Source organism: Girardinichthys multiradiatus, chromosome X (assembly GCF_021462225.1).
Source record: "Girardinichthys multiradiatus isolate DD_20200921_A chromosome X, DD_fGirMul_XY1, whole genome shotgun sequence".
Classification (NCBI taxonomy): Eukaryota; Metazoa; Chordata; class Actinopteri; order Cyprinodontiformes; family Goodeidae; genus Girardinichthys; species Girardinichthys multiradiatus.
Window position 1 is genome coordinate 26268034 of NC_061817.1, and position 19149 is coordinate 26287182.

General features: G+C 39.0%; 1 protein-coding gene across 1 annotated transcript in view; it reads right to left on the reverse strand.

The window, feature by feature from the left end:
• Positions 1-4654: 4654 nt before the first annotated feature.
• Positions 4655-19149, reverse strand: part of LOC124862873 (adhesion G protein-coupled receptor L1-like) — a 133237-nt gene continuing 118742 nt past the window's right edge. Inside the window, 6 exon segments of the mRNA XM_047357054.1 lie at positions 4655-7527; positions 7630-7647; positions 12445-12567; positions 15770-15866; positions 17390-17545; positions 18937-19105. Of these exon segments, the coding sequence (XP_047213010.1) occupies positions 6614-7527; positions 7630-7647; positions 12445-12567; positions 15770-15866; positions 17390-17545; positions 18937-19105 (1477 nt within the window). The 3' untranslated portion in view covers positions 4655-6613.

Here is a 19149-nt window from a genome sequence, read left to right on the forward strand (position 1 = left end):
AATGCTGCTCAATGGTAAAACCAGGGGAACGTAGAGGCACCGACTAGTGAGAACCATAACCTGTGTGGTCATCTGAATACTCAGCAGTAATTTGAAGAGAAGAACATTAATCATTAAATCAAATATTACACACTTAATGGCTGACTTTTACCCCGGTTTCACAAGGTAAAGATTCATGAGACTTGAATCCCAGACCTCAAGTTCCAGTCAAGTCTCATGAGCATAAATTAAGTCTCAATTATTTGTTTTTGTGACTAAAGCACTGCTTGAACCAATGTGACATATTTGAGTCTCCACCTCTGGTCTATGCATAACAGATAACTTAACAAAGAACCAATTTAGATTGTATAACAGATTATTTAATAGCAACATTTCTTGACGCTGACAGTAGTACTCACATTTCTTTGAAAAAGAAATTGCCAAAGATAACACAGTTTGGCATGCATGAAATATCCTTTGGGCACCAAAAAGGTGATTTCAAAAGGGCTGTTATATGAATAATTAATGGCTTCACAAAAAAGGAAAATATTCCTATGAGTACAGTCACCTTTGAAGAATAAACTAGAAATAATATTTTATAAATCACTGTCATTGTCAAAATTATTTTCAGACCTCCTGAAAACTTGAACCCTTCTTTAAAAGATTTCAGGACATTCTGTTTTCCTATAAGCAAACTTTAAGCAAATCATATCCATATATTCAATCTGCTGCTGCTCTATGTGTATAAATATTACACTATAAACACCAGACCCACAACTTTCCTCACTGCAGTTTATAAAACTAGTCTATTGGATGAAATATATTTTCTGTATAAATCTGTTAAAGATATGTTTCTAGTTTTAACCCTTGCATGATAAAATGGGCTCATAAAGCTATTTAAAAGCCCCCTGCAGTGTTTGTCCCACCATGTACATCAAAGATTACCAGGATCTTAAAATCAAAGTCTATTCTTGGTAACAATGTTAACACTTATGCTGACAGATAGCAAGAAATCAATAACCAAATCATTATTGTTTAGATTTTGCTTTTCAAAAACCAAAGGGTAATCTTGTAATGTACATACTCTTCTAGAATGTATTTTATTATGTGGCAGTGGATTTGCTTTCAAATATTTCCAAGAAGTCATCTAATAAACAAAACATCATTTAGAATATACTTATTTTCGTTGTCACATATTTTTGTTGCAAATGAGCTGGAAATCAGACATGTCAGCTTCATTATTTAAATTGAAAACCGGTTTAAAGAGCAAATATCATATTTTAGAGCCAGTTTTAAAAGTCTAGCCCCTAGATTATAAATACAATTCTTTACTTTAAGCAAAACAATAATCGAAAGCATAGAGATCACAACACAAGCAATCTCAAGCAGAGTAATTAGCCAAACCATCAAGCAAAGATAGGATGTCATTTGTGAGCATAACGTTTCTCAAATAACACAATGTTTGGTGATAGAAAAAAATCATCAGCTGACATCCATAGGATGCTTAATTAAAATGAATAAACATCTCTCTTTAAATGTTCTTGCTCTATGTTTACTCATGATAGTTAATTGCAGCAGAAGCTTATTTTTAAGTCTATGGGACAAATGAATAGAAGGGCATTTGACTGCAGCTGCCATCTTTGATTGCATATCAGCATTTTAACTTGTCTTCCAACCACCTTATGTGTAACATTAGCTTGTCAGACAAGAGGTGGGTAGTAACTAGTTACAGTTACTCAGTTACTTGGGAAACTTTTTGAATTTGTTTTTTTCTGAGGAATAGTTTTAGTGCATCATACTTTTTTACTTTTACTTAAGTAATATTATTTTGATGTAATGCTACTTTTACCGTAACACATGTCTGTCTGCTGGGACTATTGACTTATTAACAAGCCACATTGTTCTTATGTGATTTTCTCTCTGCTGTGCCATTTGTAGGTCGACTTAACATACAGAAAACAGTAGCAATTGTCACTGGAAGTATTTTGCACGGTTCTACCATGTACACATTACCTACTGTAAGTATTAGTTTCAAACATTTTATGTTGGGAAAAACTGAGATTTGAAAATGTGTATTTCTTCTGCCTGGATGTGTTATTTTGTGATATGATTTATTTTTTATTTTATTATTCTGAGTACCAGAACCTGCACATAAGTTTATATTTTGCCTGTATGATTACATCTTTTTCACAAATTAAATCAGACTAAACATTACTACTTAACTGAGTGCTTAAATAGTTGTGTTAGCGAATACTTTTTCTTTATTACTTAAGTAATTTTTGTGGATGGCTACTTTTTACTTCAACTTGAATAAAAATATACAAAAGTAGAGCTACTGTTACTTGAGTACAATTGTTGGCTACTCTACCCACCTCCACTGCAGATTGACTGAACCCCCAGTGCCAAAATAATGTTTTGAAAGTTTCATCAATGCTGCACAGTTAAACACTTATGTGTAAAACACATACTGATTATAAGTAGAAAAGTGAGAGTTTCAGCTGCTTCTATTTAGTGTCACTATCCTGGTGACAGCTCTTGGAAGAAATGGGTTAGTGCATGCCCATGAGCAGAGCAAATTTGCTAGTCTGAACCAAAGCCGAAATTATGCCTATCTGAATGCTGAAAGAATTTAATTACTTTGAATTACTAATCCCTGTGTATGGTGCTGGTTCATTAGGTCTTCAATCACATTCCAGCAACTTTCAAAAGTATTCTCAGCTGTCTCATACTCTCTTTCCCTCTTTCTTTTTAACATATTTCCCAATGGCAGACTTGGAAATTAATCTAACTACAATGAGGTACAAGCTAGGACCCAACTGAAAATTAGTACAAATTATGGCAAATGTATTTCCATCTCTGGTCTTCAAACCAAAATCATTTCGCTAAATACATGGCAGCATCTAGGGCTCCATCTCTGATGGAGCACCTCATCTTTACACTTACTCTAGTTTATTTTGTGACAGGAATGCTGATGTTGTCCCTGGATAGTCATCAATAACCCTGCGCTTCACACTGAATTACTTCAATATGTTGTATACAATAATGTGTATGTGCAAAGGGGGTCAGTTGTGTGTGCACACAGCATAGCCCTGGTGAGACCCCAATCTAATTAAAGATAAATCAGTCCCACCTCTGTCTCTACTTAGCTGCAGCAGTTAGAAATCTCGGTGTCAATTGACCGGCATCCTACTGTTGTAACTATTACAGCACACGTTAACTTTGACACTAACGTTGCATGGGGATTATAATAGACATCTGCAAACAAAGACCAAAACAAAGAGAACAGTGAATTATCTGTGGTAAATTAGCACCTACAGAGTTATTATTGTAATCAGAGGTTTGGAGGGCTTTGAACGGCAGCTTAACTCCCCTTGCGTGAGACTCTACGAGACTGTGTCCGACAGTGTGGGCTGCACACCTTCTGCAGCATAATCACTATCATTTACCAGAGCTCAGCTCTCCTCTGTTTATTGAAATATTAATCTGGGATAAACAAAGCTTTCGACAAAACAAATTAACGCGTACAGAGAAGTGCTGTCCTAATGTGGTCTGTTGAGATTGATATTAAACTGCAGATGAGTTTAACAGGAAAAGAAGAGGAGCAGCAGAAATTAACGTAAGCAGGCCCAAGGTGATACATATTCCTTGGGCCTGTGGGGGGCATCAGAACAGTCTTTCTCTACTGTCGTAGCTGAGATCAGCATCAAATACTGCAAATGAAAAATTTAGTTAGTGATGATGATGAGATAAAGGAGCATTAAGGTAATGATGGTTATCTTGTGTTTCCAATTACTCCTGCTATTGTGGAGTGACTTATTTTGGCTCCTGTCCTGCACTAAAAATACATTCAGTTGTCTTAATTTCCTTTCTGAGTCGTAGGATCTCCCCCTCAGTAGTCCATCACCATGGCAAACCAGACCACAAGAGCAGATCTGATTTTTATATCTGCAATCACTGAGAGTTCACAAGTTCAGCTGCAAATCCAGGTTATGTTTAATCAAAAGAGCACTGCACTTTCCCCCTACAGCTCAAGTGACAATAGCAGTGCATTCTTTTTTTAGCTTCATTTTTCTCCACAGCCAATACAATAGAACGTAGGTGAATAATTATAATACCCTAATGTTGGAATCCCTTGTCTTTATCTGTCTTTAACCCTCTCTCCCTTTCAGCCCCAGGGGCCAAAGTTAAAAGCTGTCCTTTGAGTTCCCTTTAGAAGTGGGACACTCAAGCCCCAGCCAAATGTCACACTCTGGTAGATGCATCTGTCTTCTGTTCACATTGTGCCACCACACCACATGCTTTTTTTTACCTGCTGTTGGTTTAGAAGGATAAAGTACAGAAACTAGGGTGCATAAATCAGTAAAAACAGAAAATCAAAAACACCATATATATAAAAAACTCTGAAAACAAACATAAAAGAAGGCAAACATTTTTAAAAGGTCAAATGGATGTTAACCATTGGCAGGAACCCTTTGGAGCATTTTCCATTTGATGGCTAATTTTGCTTTGCACTGGGTGACATATTGGAAACATTCTTCCCAATGAGTCAATCCGGCTTGTCATTTTCATCTTCTCTCTAGGCACTCTGATTCTTCCTATCCTCCTTACTCATGACCACCACTGTAAGAACAATATCCGTTGAGGCGGAGAAGTAATGGCGACTTTCAGAGATGAGTATCTTGCCTTGTGTGATTTGGATTTAATTCATGTCAAGGAAAAAAGCCTGTTGAAGTTGTGTGCATGATTAAGTCTCATAAAAAAATCATACACAGCCCACACAGTTACATTCATACATGCACACAGTCACATACACTGCAAAATAATGAGTTGTCACATAAGGCTCTGGAGCAATGCTGAAACTATCTTTAAGAAACAGCAAAATGCAATATTCTCAGACAGCAAAACAATTGTCATTATTTTACATGCTAAACCCCATGTTTAAAGTATTTCATCTGATCAAATCTTCCAAATGATACAAGAGCAAAACCATATCACTTGATTGCCGCTGATGGTCACCCCACAATGCTTCATGTTTGTGAGGCACAGAAGGATATTTGACAACATCTATCTCGCTTGCCCAGCAGCACTATCTCCCCACTGGTTTTGGAAATTCAACCCATGGACTGTCAAAGGTTAAAACATACCATGACGGATTTTATCACATAACAAATTGTGCCAGAATTTTGTTTCTCCATTTTTTCCCCTTTTAGAAATAAAATCATAAAATTTTCATATCTTAATTACTCTCACCCTCTTTCTTTGTCTGATATTTTCTCTCCTTTGGGAATTTCATGGCAAAAAAAAAAAAAAAAAAGAGCGAGAGAGATTACGGTCCGGGGGAGAGAGATAGAGTGTTCCATCCAGGTCATAAAGCATTTTTATTCTTTTCCTTCAACAATTTGTTGCAGTACAAGAAGTCATTTCCATATTATTTATTACTTTTTGTTGCTTTTGATCATCCGGTGTCGGTATTTACATAATAGGAATAAAGTAGATTCATGTGTGGTTTTCTATGTACATGGTTATACCAACTGTTGGTCAGTGTGTCTGCGACGTCTGCAGTCCTGTTTGCCACAAGAACACACAGGAAGTCCATTTCACTCTAGGCTCTAACAGCAAAGTACAAGGGGAATGGGGCAGCAATGTGCACTTGCAGTCCCAGGATTTAAAAACTGAATACTCTCTTTAAACAACAGCAAGGCAGTCATTTAACTTTTCAAAGGCCTAAAGCAAACAAACACAGAGAACAGCAGAGAGCATCGCCCAGTCTTATGGGTGGAGGCTCTCCAGCTCTGGATGGATGATACAGCACCTCCTCAGTCTCTGTCTCCACCTGTACTCCACTTCTGTACACTTGTGATTCACAGCGAGACTAAATGAAGGCAACTACACTGAATCAGCTCCCAGTGCCCATTCGGAACAAAAGCTTTTGCTCCCATTTACTTAAATGGAGTACTGTCTTTGCTTTTTCATGTTCAGAAACAAGCACTTCAGGATGAGTGATTGTATGTGTGTGTGGGTGTGTGTGTGTGTGTGTGTGTATGTGTGTGTGTGTGTGTTTTCCTTGTTAATGTTCTGGTTTCTGTTCTGGCTCAATAAAAGATATTTTTGGCAACTATGAAGAGCTTTCTGTGAGACATTTTAGGTAATAATAGTGTACAATATTCCCTGTCTGCACAGCTAACTACTCTTATCAAATAATGACTTGGAAAAAAAAGATCTAAAGATGGTAAGAAAATAAAATGAGACAAAATATAAAACAACATCCTCATCTCCCGAGGCAGGTCTGAAGACATACAGATTTTTAACAAAGTTTGAAAGTTTTGAAATATCCAGAGGGGGGGGGGGGGGGGGGTTGGTACATTCAGAGTGCTGGACTTGGCCACAGAAGTATCAAATGCTCTGATGAAAAACACCCATGTGATGGGGCAGAGTCGATGATAAAGGCTGCATCAGCAGAGTTAGCTGTGACTCCCCCAGAAGGTCAGTCAGTTTTCTCATATGTAAGTTAAATAAAAGTCAAGAGAAATAAAGGCAACCAAATAAGCAGAGAGTGGAGAAACATGAGGAAGAGACCGCTCAAAGGAGGCTCTGGCTATCACAATAGTTTCCAGTTTCCTCCTTCAGGCTCCAGTCACAGGCTGGTGACCAGTTGCATCTGTCCATCTCCCTCAGTGTGGGCAGGCTCCTGAGCCTGTTGCCCCTCCCCACTGGGTCTTTGAGGTGGGGCCTGGTAGAAGGTCTGCATGGGGGCCCCACGGGAACCAAGGGCAGGCCTCCCAGAGCTGTAGTACAGCTCTTCAGGGGGCTGAGCTGAACGGGGCACAACCTCCAGCGGCTCAGGACTGCTGTCAGGATAGGGACAGTCTCGCAGGTTGGTAATGCTGGTATAGAGGGAGTCATGGGCAGGTGAGTCTGGTGCTCTGTTGTCTCTCTGCCCACTACCACTCTGACCACTGTTGCCAAGGCTCTCAGTTAGGTCGGCTGTGTAGCTCTCCGACTCTTCTGGATCACTCTGGTAGAGGACCAACTGGGCACGCTGCAACAGTAGGGGTTCTTCCAGAGCTTTATAGAGGAGCTCCACATCCTGAGGCGTTCTTTGCCGTCCATCACTAAGAAACTCATCATCCTCATCCATGCTGATTGACGGCTCTGGCCCACCTGCAGTCGTTCCCCGACCCACTCCACAGTGAGGATGTCCCCTAACCAGACTGGCATATGTTCTGTCCACCACATCAGTTCCACCTCCTGCAGGTCCTCCACCTACACCACCTCTCAGGTTGTTATGGACAAGCTCAGAGATGATCATTTTCTCAAAGGCTGCAGCATCAGTGAGGTTTCGCCGGGTGCCTCCACCTCCCAGGGTTTCTGAACTACGGGGATTGAAGACAGGTGGAGGAGTGTCTCCTCCTCCACCACTAAGAAAGTCACAGCTGCCGCCACCTCCACCCGACGGCCCACTTCGCATGGAGTAGCTGTTGTTGAAGTTACCGTTTAAGGGAAGCGTCTCCATTCCACAGGGGTCCCGGGGCTTAGAAAGTGTACTCTCTGCATCCAAAACAGACAAACAGATTTTGCATTATTTTTATATAGTGAGACTTCATATATATTTAAAAAAAAATAAAACAGGGAAATATTAATTATACTTACTTGGGTCACGGAAGGTTCCTACACATCCCAAAGAAAAGCATGTAGAATAAACAAACAGAATTAGTGAAAGTAAAACAAAAACTAGTTTTAGATTTATAAAATGGAAAATGGTGGCATGAATGTACTACTGTCTGTTCACTTCTTTGTCTGAATAATCCCACATGCAGCCAACTCTTAACACATACAACAAGACCTGCTGTGTTGCTTTCACATATTTCTGCTAGATAATATTAGTTGTGGAAACACATACAATGGATTCAATTAGGCTCTCCAGCTCAATTTTCATGTCTTTAGTTTTACCAATTTTAATACATTTCTCTAGTTTAAAAGAGAGTAGAACCCTGATTTTCTGTGTTTATTTGAAAGGATAAAAAAAAAAAACCTCAGAAAAGAGAAGTAAATAAAACAAGACCTCCATTTGCAACTCTTACCAAGTGCTTATGTTCTTCAGTACAAAAGAAATGACCCCAGCCTTCCAAAGTTCCTCACAATCATGCAGCTAGAATGCTAAGTGACAGATTGTAGGAAAAGCAGATAAGAAAAAAACTGCATAACTAATGCTTCTTGCTGACTCTAATCAGCATCATTTAGATTTCACAGTCATTTGAGGCATTTACTTAACTTAGACTAGTAAAACATTTATTGAAAATCATATTTTCATACCTCTTCAGTAAACATTAATGGGATTTGATGTGATACACCAACACAGAGTAACACATAATTGTAAAGTAGAAGAAAAAACAACACATGATTTTCAAAATATTTTAACCGAATATAAATAAGAAGTGTCTGGTGCATATTTCAAATCAGCCCACTCTACTCTGATGTCCCCTTTAATACTTCAACTTCATCTAATCAGAGACCAACTGTGAGGCATTTAAACTGAATATAAATGCTATTCTGTGAATGCCCCAGAGGTTTGTTAGCAAACATTAATGAACAAACACATCATGAAGAACAAGGAACTAACCAGACAGGTCAGCGATAAAGTAATGAAAAAGTTAAAAGCGGGGTTAGGTTATTAAACAATATCTTAAACGCTGGACATAAATCTTTCAAAAGATGGCACAACTGTAAACCAGCAAGACATGGCCATCTATCTAAACTCAGGATGGGAAAGAAGAATATTAATCAGGCCCACGGTGAGTCTGGAGAAGCTGCTGAGATCCACAGCTCAGGCAGAAAAATCTGTCAACAGAACAGTTTTTAGATGTGCACTCCACAAATCTGACTTTTATGGAAAAGTGGCAAGAAGAAAAGCATTATTTCCATGTAGGAGTCAAATGCAATCATGAAAGAAGGTGCTTTGGTCAGATGAGACCTAACTTGAATTTCCTGGCCCTCATACAAAACATAATGTGTGGAAGAAAAATAACACTGCACATTACCCTGAACACCATTCCCACCATGAAATATAATGGTGCCACTATCTCATTACTATTGAACTAAATCTAATGCCTTGCAGTGACAGACACAGCTCTATCTGACAGTTCAATAAAAATCTAAATAAGATAGCGTTCTGACTTCAATGCAAACACACCTGGAATTAAAATTTGTTGGATGCTGGAGAATATTTGACACTGGAGAAAAGGTTCATCTTCCTGAAGGACAATGAGCCTAAACATACAGGTCAGAGCTACGATGGAATAGTCCAGTCCTAAAATTGAGAAACCGTGACAAGACTTGAAAATTGTTCACAGATCCAATCTGACTAAGCTTGAACTATCTTGCTAAGAAGAAGAGGTAGAAATTTCAGTCTCAAATGTGCAAAGCTGGTAAAGAAATGCCACAAAGACTTGCAGATGCAACTGAGTGAAAGGAGGTTCTACAGAGTATTAGATCATCTAAGCTAAAAACAATTGTACACCATACTTTTCATATTCTTATTTGTACAACATGTTGAGAACTATCAACTTCCACTTCACAATATTGCACTGCTTTGTGTCAGTCTATCACATAATACCCCAGCAAAATAAATTGAAGTTTAAGGTTGCAACATGACAGAGGTTAACACTTTTGCAAGGGATTCAGGCTTGCTAAAAGTTATTTTCATACTGCAGTACTTTTCTTAAAAATTTAAGGTTAAGACTTATATGTAGAAATAAATTAACTCTAAGAAAACAAATAAAAAGATCTCTTCAAAAAGCATTGTCATTTATGTATTTTGTAACATACAGCACTTTACAAACATTTTGAAATATCCATAAATCCTAAAGGATTTATGGATATGGTTTCTTTCTGCAAAGCTTTTTGTGGACATTTATTGCATTTTTGAATTTTTTATGTCTAGTCCTTGTACCTAACCACAAAAAACAGTGTTTGCATTAAAGAATGAGGAAACTTGACAAGTAAATGGCTAAATAAGAAGACCTTACAAGCAACTTCCAACATATGGAAAATATCTGAAAGTCATTGTTTGAGAAAGAGAAACATATCCAGCAAACCAAAAATAATTTGGCCAGCAAAACCTGGTAGAAGCGAAAGCAATCAAGTATCTAAATTCAGATTGGTTCTGGTGTAGACACAGCATTTATTTCATCCCTTGTCCTCAATATATGTCTGAATGTTTTGTAAGACAGAATTTATTGGGTTTATAACCAATGGAAATCCCCTAAAATGCTCCAGTACTGGCATCCAAAGACACACTTTAAAGAACTTCCAAAAACCTGGTGAAATATTGTTTAAGACATCTTTAAAAAGGCTGCACGGTGGCGCAGTTGATGGCATTGTTGCCTTGCAGCAAGAAGTTCCTGGTTGTGACTCCTGGCCGGGGGATCTTTCTGCATGGAGTTTGCATGTTCTCCCCGTGCATGCGTGGGTTCTCTCCGTGTAATCCGGGTTCCTCCCACAGTCCAAAGACATGATTGTTAGGTTCATTGGTTTCTCTAAAATTGCCGTTAGGCGTGAATGGGTTTGTGCATGGTTGTTTGTCCTGTGTGTGTCTGTGATGCCCTTCGATGAACTGGCGACCTGTCAAGGGTGTACCCCGCCTCCTGCACATAGACTGCTGGAGATAGGGACCAGCTTCCCCACAACCCACTGTGGAAGAAGCGGTAGAAAATGACTGACTGACTGAATGACATCTTTAAAAAAAAGTTAAGTTGCTTAGAAGCAACATACAAAGAAAAGACAGATGAGTCATGACTTTTGTCTCCTTATTCACTTCACTGTGACTAATAGACTTAATTTCAACCTCAAATTTATACATAGAGAACAGCAGATGAAGATTGAGTTCAATTTGGAAAAAAATAATAAGGTTATCCCAACAAGAATTAAAACCTAATGTGTGGTAAAAGGTGCTGGATTTATACATTATAGGCAAATGGGACCAACTTGCTTGATGGCTCAGTTAGAATAGGAAAGGCCTAAAAGTCAAAGGGTTTTAAGTTGACGACTGGCTGTTGTCTGTCCTTTTTGTTGCGCTGCTCAATCTCAGCTAAATTAGGTCTACATTCAGAATACCAATAAAAGACCAATTCTAGATGTAAAGAATCATTTAGACACTGTTTAGATGTATTTCCAAAAAAAAAAGCTCACTGGGTTATTAGGAAGGTTATTCTAAAGATGTATGTTTGTTAAGTTAAGTTTATGTCTTCATAAATACTGCAAGATATAACTTAATACCTATTTTGTTTTATTTTGATGTGCTATTTATTTTCCAATATTATTATCCTCTTTCTTGTTAAGGGCAACAACATTTATGTAATCGTATATACACACTTGCTGCTCTCAGCTTTACACACTGTAAAGAATCACAGTCCATGTTTTGGTTACATTTTATATACATCCAATCACCCACTGTAACCCTGAACCCATCGATTCCAATTAAACTCTTGATATTTAGGATATCTACTTATAATTGTTGGGGAAATAATTTACCTGAAAAAAAACCTTACAGTTGCAGTGATATTTATGTAATGAAGTGCCCTCTGCAAGAAAAAACGTGAAGGTTTCCTCACAGCAAAGGAAAAGCCACAGTTGCCTGAACGGTATGTTCATACTTAAATTTTAATGTGTAGTTTGATTGTAGTCAACGTTCTTCTTTGATGGCAGCGTGGGTAATTAAACATTGTAATAAAGTACTCGGTTGGTCCGCTACCACTCTTTTCTAAAAATGACTTGGCTGCCTCTGGCCATCAAGCTTGATTCACTGTACAAAGAGGCCCTAAAATATTTAGCAGGAGCTCCTCCTCAAACTTTCATCCTCAACACCAGGCCTGATATACAGTGGTTACAAACCAACCCGTCAAACCAAAGACATGCAGTGTTTACCATGGTAAATATCTGCGCATTTCATTAAATCTGCAACTAAAGGCATCCATAAAGTGGAGAGCAGCTCCCACAATGAGTACACATATGACTGATAGTCATCCAGATGGACCATCGCCCTCCCACAGAGCGGATCTGATCCCTTTCTACGGACATCATGGTTTGAGCCAGCTATTTTTGCTGCTCGGGAACAGGAAAACCTTCCTCAAGAAAACTGGCAGTCACAGCTGTAGCTAAACTTCTAATCAATTTGTGGCTGTTCTCATGAAGATTCAAGATCTGACCAGATGGCTGGTTAGGCTGTAGGCACTGTTTGGCTCTGTTCTGCTCAGCCTAGTGAATCCGTTTGACAGCTACATAGTCTGGGGAAAGAGAAAGCGCACACACATACAAGGACAAGGCTCCCACACACACATGCAAACCCTCAACAGCAGCGAGTGTGCATCTGCTATGTCAAACAACTGACAGGAAGAAGGACTGCAAGTTGAGCTCATATTGTGCTGACAAGATAGTCCGCACAGACTGAGGTGTTTATGAGGGGCTAACCTGTGGAGTTGAAGACCCCAGGTGAGGGTGGGGTGAAGCTTTCAGCCAGCAGAGTGTTGTAGGGAGAGGTACCCGAGCGGGTCTGTAACACCGGGTTCGTCAGGAGGTGGTTGCCCATGGTCGCTGTATAGCACAAACATTTTAGAAAATGAGCATAACCATAAATATCAGTGTAAATCTACCCTAAATGCATGTGGTGTAAGCACAGAAACAGAGCACACAATAGGTGTAACATTGAATTTCAGACTCTAATAACATCTGAAATCATAAGAATATTTACTGTTTATTCAGATGGGGTTATTTTCTCCTGCCATTTCTTTATAGAGTAACACATTTCACAGTATTCACTTCAATTTTTTCGTCTGCTGATTGTAACCTTTGAGCAAAAAGAAGAAAGAAAAAAACAATTGAGAGGAGGGGCACAGCTTGGAGGATTGTTTTTATTTTTCTTCCCTTCCACCTTTGGTTGACGATGTAGTCAGATGGGGAGAACAGTAATGCATGCCATTATGTAGGCTACGGGTGCAGTCATGGAAACACAGTTAATTTCACAGTGAAATGTGAATGCCACTACAAGACAAATATAATTCAAAGAAATGGCACACTGAGACTGTTGTATAATGCCCATGTATGGCTCCAGCCTGAGGCAACTCGAACAGAAATGCCATGAAATTAAAAATAGGACAGCATGACGGAGAGTCGTCCAAGGCAAAGTGCAACCTTCAGGTCCCATGCCTACCGTTCATCATACAGCAAGGGAACAGGGGATTCTAAAAAAGTGGTAAAAAAAAATACACTCACACACACAGCTATTTATTTGTCATTTCCCCTCCTGCTACACTTCCTCTGTCCATCTTTCTGGCGTGCTGCACAATCCTGTCTCCTGTTCATTCTCTGGCTTGTGTTGCTGCGATAAATCCACAAACTTTTTCTCAGTTCCTCACGCCAGGATTTTTTCAAGCATCACCAAATTAGTTGGTATTAGCTGTCTGTGTGTACCTCCTTCTGGGAATATCTTGTAGAGAATTAAAGAAACTAGCTCAAAGTGTAGAGAAAAGTAGGGCAAGACGAGGCATGGGAAACTTTGGATATGTGTATAACACCATGGTTTTTTTTTTTCTGGACAGATTACTATTGTCAGGAAGAAAGTCTGGTTCATATGGAAGTGAATAGAAAAAATCAAAGAGATCTTAGATGGCAGTGATAACACATCTCTCCTCCAGATTCAGCCCTGTAATTATATTTCCATGATAGCGCCTCACACTATATGTGTCTCCCCAGATGCTTTCGTCTTTAACTTTCTGCCAAACTTCTTTCAGCAGCATGGAAAATAAAGGCTTCACAGCTCATTTGTTTGTGTTTGACAGCACATCATGAAGTGATCCACATAGTACGTCTCGTCCAGGTCTGTTGATTGCTCTATTGTCACAAAAAACCTCTAGATACTAAGAAACCAAGCCACACAAAGACACAGACTGACATAGACACCTCTCATCTATCTAGCTCACTTCCAGCACACCTCGTCCTCACCCCCTGCCTTGCTCCTGTCTCTCTCCTCAATTAGAATAATTACCCCCTGTTCGCTCACACGCTAATCAGTTCATTAAAAACAAAATGGATGAAATTAGCATAGAGAGTGATGGCTGATTTAGCAACTGCCTTAGTGTCATGATCAACACCGACCCTCCCCATCTTAAGAAACAAGTCTGGAACCTGAGCCAACCTAGATCATCTCAGTGTCACTGATTGCAGCTGCAGTGACACAGTCATTTACAAAGGTTGCGATAATCAGTGATATCGAGGTTTGATGTGTCATTTTTATGCAGCTTTGAAAAAATCCTTAAAGTTTGGTTAGAAAGATGCTATAAAAAGAAAAGGTATAGAAAAAAATAATACAACTTTGGGGGAAAACAACATATGGCTAATTTTGTCAACAAGACAAACAAGACTTTATTGAAGGCATGTTTAGAACTGGTTCTGGTACCACCGGAAAGTTTATTACTTTATTAGGAACACCTTCCTAGTAGGTTAGACATCCTCATTCCTTCAGAGACAAGAGGCCCATGGGGACTCTGGAGGAGCTGCTGAAATCCACAGCTCAGACACAAATTCCTAACAACAATACTGTGTTGTTAAGTAGGCTGTGGCATCTGATACCCAGTTCGTTCTAAGGGGCCCACAATTTGCCAAGAAAATATCCCCCACACCATTACACCACCTCCACTATCCTGAACTGTTGATAGATGGCAGGGCAGATCCATGCTTTTGTCTTGCTTAAACAAAATGCTAGCCCTACCATATGAATCTCTCAGTTAAAATAGAGCCGAATCTAACTAGGACTTGTTGTTGTAGACATGTTTTAACCAAACCCGAGAAAAGGTTGTACATGACAGTCTCAGCAGATCTGCATTTTCAGAAAAATTCTGAAACTCAACCTGTCTGGCAACAACAATCATATCATGTGAAATGTCACTTAAATCCCTGCTCTTCTCCTGCTGATGCTTGGTTTAAACTTCAGAAAGTCATCATCATGTTTGGAAGCTTAAATGCGTTGAGTTGCAGCCATATTTCTGGCTGATTCACTATTTGTGTTGTGTTAACAAACAGTTGAACAGGTGAGTGAATACTTAATAGCTCAGATATCTGCTGCTAAAGTCCAATTATATGTATATTCACCCAGGTCCGTTTTGTGTGTTCAACAATCCTAAAAGACACATGCTCTAAGGACGAAAGAGGACATAGGTCAGCTGTCCTACTATGCCTCTTAAATGAGTTGCAAAGAAAATACTGTTAAAGAGAGGCTATGATCAATATTTGTTTATGTTTTAAGCGTGTTGCATTTTGGTTAAAGTATGTCAAAACCATTCCAATATGGCCTTAGGAAACAAGATAAACAGATGAAGGAGCTACATAAAAAGCCTCATTTCAGAGAAGAAAGGAGGCTTTTGGCTGTTGCATCGGGCCTTAACTGACTTGCACTATATCTGCTGCCTGTAAAACACAGCAGGTTACCGACTGAAATCTAAGAGGAAGACTTTCACCGTCTGTTTAAACGTTTGCAGCTAATAACCACTATTTGCAAATTGCAGCAGTAAATAACCTCACAGTAACACTGCAAAAGCATGAGCACACATTTTATCACCCTCTAAACAGCAGTTAAAGCACATTTGCCATGAATTATAATATTTTTTCACTGCTGTGTGCTCTCTAGTAAGCTAATTACCTTTTTGGTCAGCTCTGCTTTAATGCATATGTGTTTGGAAGCATTTAAGTGTGAATACGTCAATGGAGGTGAAAGGGAGCAGTGATATAGTGGGGATCTCACCACGGTTAAGCGTTGGGGTGTTGTTTATATCTCCTGCCATGAATGAAGATTCTGTCTGCTTTCGAACCGTGTCGTTCCACATCCTACGGATCCGACTCTGGAGGGAAAAGCAGAATGCTATGAGTGGCAGCTGACACACACACTTGTCACATTTACATGTTTCAGGTCATCAAACAAATGTTAATAGCAGACAGCAATAAACAGAGTAAATACCATGAGTCATTTTTTAAATAATCATTTTATTCTTTTAAGGAACAAAACTGTCCAAACCAATTGATCCCTGTGTAAAAAATAATCACCCCTTAAATAGCTTATTATTAATCTGATTTTTTAGTTACATTTCACTACTGTATTACACTTACTTTCTGATCTGTTTATCAAGAAATCACTTAGACAGAACCTGTCTGACAGACACATTGCCAGCTGTTGGAAATGCTTGCTGCCAAGGGTGGCACAACCAGTTATTAGATTTAAGGAACAGTTACTTTTTCTCATGGTGCCAGATTTGGTTGGATAGTTTTTTTTTAATCATTAGTAAATTAAATCATCAATAAATAAAAAACATTTTTTGTGTTTACTCAAGTTACTTTTGTATACCATTAAAACACCATGATGATCTGGAAAATTTAAATGTGATATTACAGGAAAAATCTGTTGTATATATATGCTGTGAGTAGATTTTTATAAATCAATGTGGCAGCTGTAAACAGAACTAAGAGGCTCACTGTGATCTGCAAAAAACAATAGACATGCATGACAGACAAAAGAGATTTGGGCTTGGGGTAAAGAGGCGTGGAACTTTGCCACATTATCATGGCGGTTTAATGAGCTTGTGATGCGTAAGATGTGATTGCAGTAGCTGATACAATTGTTGCATGTTATTACATTTTGGAAACGCTTGTTTGTTGATTGTAAAGATTCCTTGGCCATGTTTGTTTGTGTCTCATGTGTCTCTGCCACGTGAAGGTTTCCTCACATCCCAGCATGAATAGTATTTCTGCAAGTCGTCTCTCATGGTTTCTGCATCTATATAAATAAACGAGCTTCTAAAGATATATTTATAAATGACTCATCTCCCCTGCAAGGTACTGATCTGCCAACACTATGCTGAAAGGTAACCGTAAAACTTCAAAACAAACTGAATATGCAGGCTGATCACACTGGACTGTTTATTTATAATGCTGCAAATCAAATTGTCCCATAGAACAAATATATTACTGGTGTTTAATTTGATATGTACATACATTGATGGTGGTTTATAAGTAAGTAGAATGAGTAGATTGTGCTCCAGAAAATAATCTGTGAATCACTGTTACTGATAAGTAATCAAAACTCTGCACATATAGCCAGTTTATAATTCTAAATCTTACATAATAAAGCTCTTGTTTTTTTTTTGGACAGTGTTTTAAAATTAGCCAAGCACCATCAAGAGAGTCATTTGACTAAATTTGAATTCATTTTTCTTCATAGTCCACAGAAAAAAAAAAAAAAGAGAATCATCTTGCAGCAAAGATAGATTTCCTTCTCATTTCCTCAAAGAGAAAAACTATGTCATCATCCCAAAGATGCGTAAAGACGTGTTTCCATGTGGCTTTGTGAGTTGGTCTGTCTTGTCCGCACCTGTCTGTGGGCAGCTGCATGTCGAGCTTGGCTGCCGCTGTAGTAGCGGTTGTTGGCACGCAAGCCTGAGTTCTTCAAGGAACCATGGGAGCTGTTAGTGGAGGAGCGGCTGCAGCAGTAGGAGTGACGCAGACATTTACTGTACTCCTTATGGACCTGTAAAAGAAAAAAAAAAAAAAAACAGCAGCACCATCAGAGTGAGCCGGTTTAAAGAATGATTCATAAACTGAAACATGCCATTTCTATAGGCTGATCGCAAAGCAGAGCAGGGCAGGGCAGCGTTGTATTCCAGCCACAGAAAAATTTATCAAATGCGGTGCATCTAAACATGCACTACAGAACTATTTAACCCCTTTCACCTTTTCAAATTACAACCACATGCATGTATCTTTTTATTTTTTTATATTTGTTTTGTGGCCTTTTATTTTTTTAAGTAGACAGAGGGGAAGTGGGGTGGAGAGAGGGGTCATGCAGTAGTGGTCTCCTGGGTCATGTGCCCTATCACTATGCCACAAGCCACTCCCCACGTGTATTTCATTGGGATTTTATGTGATAGACCCACGCAAAGTAGTACATAATTCTGAAGCTGAAGAACCTCCATTTGCTGCAAACAGCTTTTAGTCATTTGAGGTATGTCTCTATCTGCACGGTATTTTTTTCCAAAACAGATTGAGCACAATCAGAGTGCCAGGAGAGAATCTGTCAACAGTAGTTTTTAAATCCTGCCACAGATTGTGCAAGTCTGGACTTGGACTGAGCCATTTCACCAAATGAATATGCTTGGATCCAAACCATCCCATTGTAGCTCTGGTTGTATCTTTATGGTCTTTGTCTAAGTAAAAGGTGAAGCTCTGCCCTAGAATGAAGGCTTTTGCCATCTCTACAGATTTTCTTCCAAGCTGTGTTTAGCTCCATCCATGTTCCCATCAACTTTGACTAGCTTCCCTGTTCCCGCTGAAGAAAACCATCCCCACAGCATGATGCTGCCTCCATCATAAACATAGTGTGATATGCAGAGCCAGTTTTCTGCCACTCATAGAATCTTGAATGTAGGCCATACATTCAAGATTTTGGTCTCAACTGACCAGAGAGACTTCTTCAACATGTCTGTTGTGTCTTCTTCAGGCTTTCTTTCAGCAAAGGCTGTTTTAAAGGCCGGATGTATTGAGTACACAATTAATACTTGCCGTTTTCACAGATTTATTGGTGTTTATGAGGCTTTTTGTTCACTAATGTTCTTCCACAAACATCTGAGGCCTTCATAGAACAGCTGTACTAAAGATAAATTACTGATGTCTGAAGGCAACTAGTTGCACTGGGTTGTATCTAGTAGTATTACAGTGGAGGGAGGTAAATACAAATTAACACAACACTTTTCAGATTTTCTTTGTAAAACATTTGGACAATCATATGCCATTTTACTTTCACTTCACATTTGTGCCCTTATGAGTTGGTCTTTAATATAAAATTCCAGTAATGTCAATAAACTTGGAAACGTTTAAGGAGTATGAATACTTTACATGCCGTTAAGTGATTTGTATTGTTACCTTCTTCTGCAGTGCACAGTGGAAGATGAAGATGAACATGCCCTGGAAAGCATTGAAGGTGGTGAACAGGTAGGCCATGATCACTGTGTTCTCATTAATAAAGAGGAGGCCAAAGGCCCATGTTAGCCCAAGCAAGAACAGCAGCGCAATGGCCCCAAGAGCCCATGACCTGTGGGAATTGGACACATATCAGAAAATAAAACCTCATCTTAT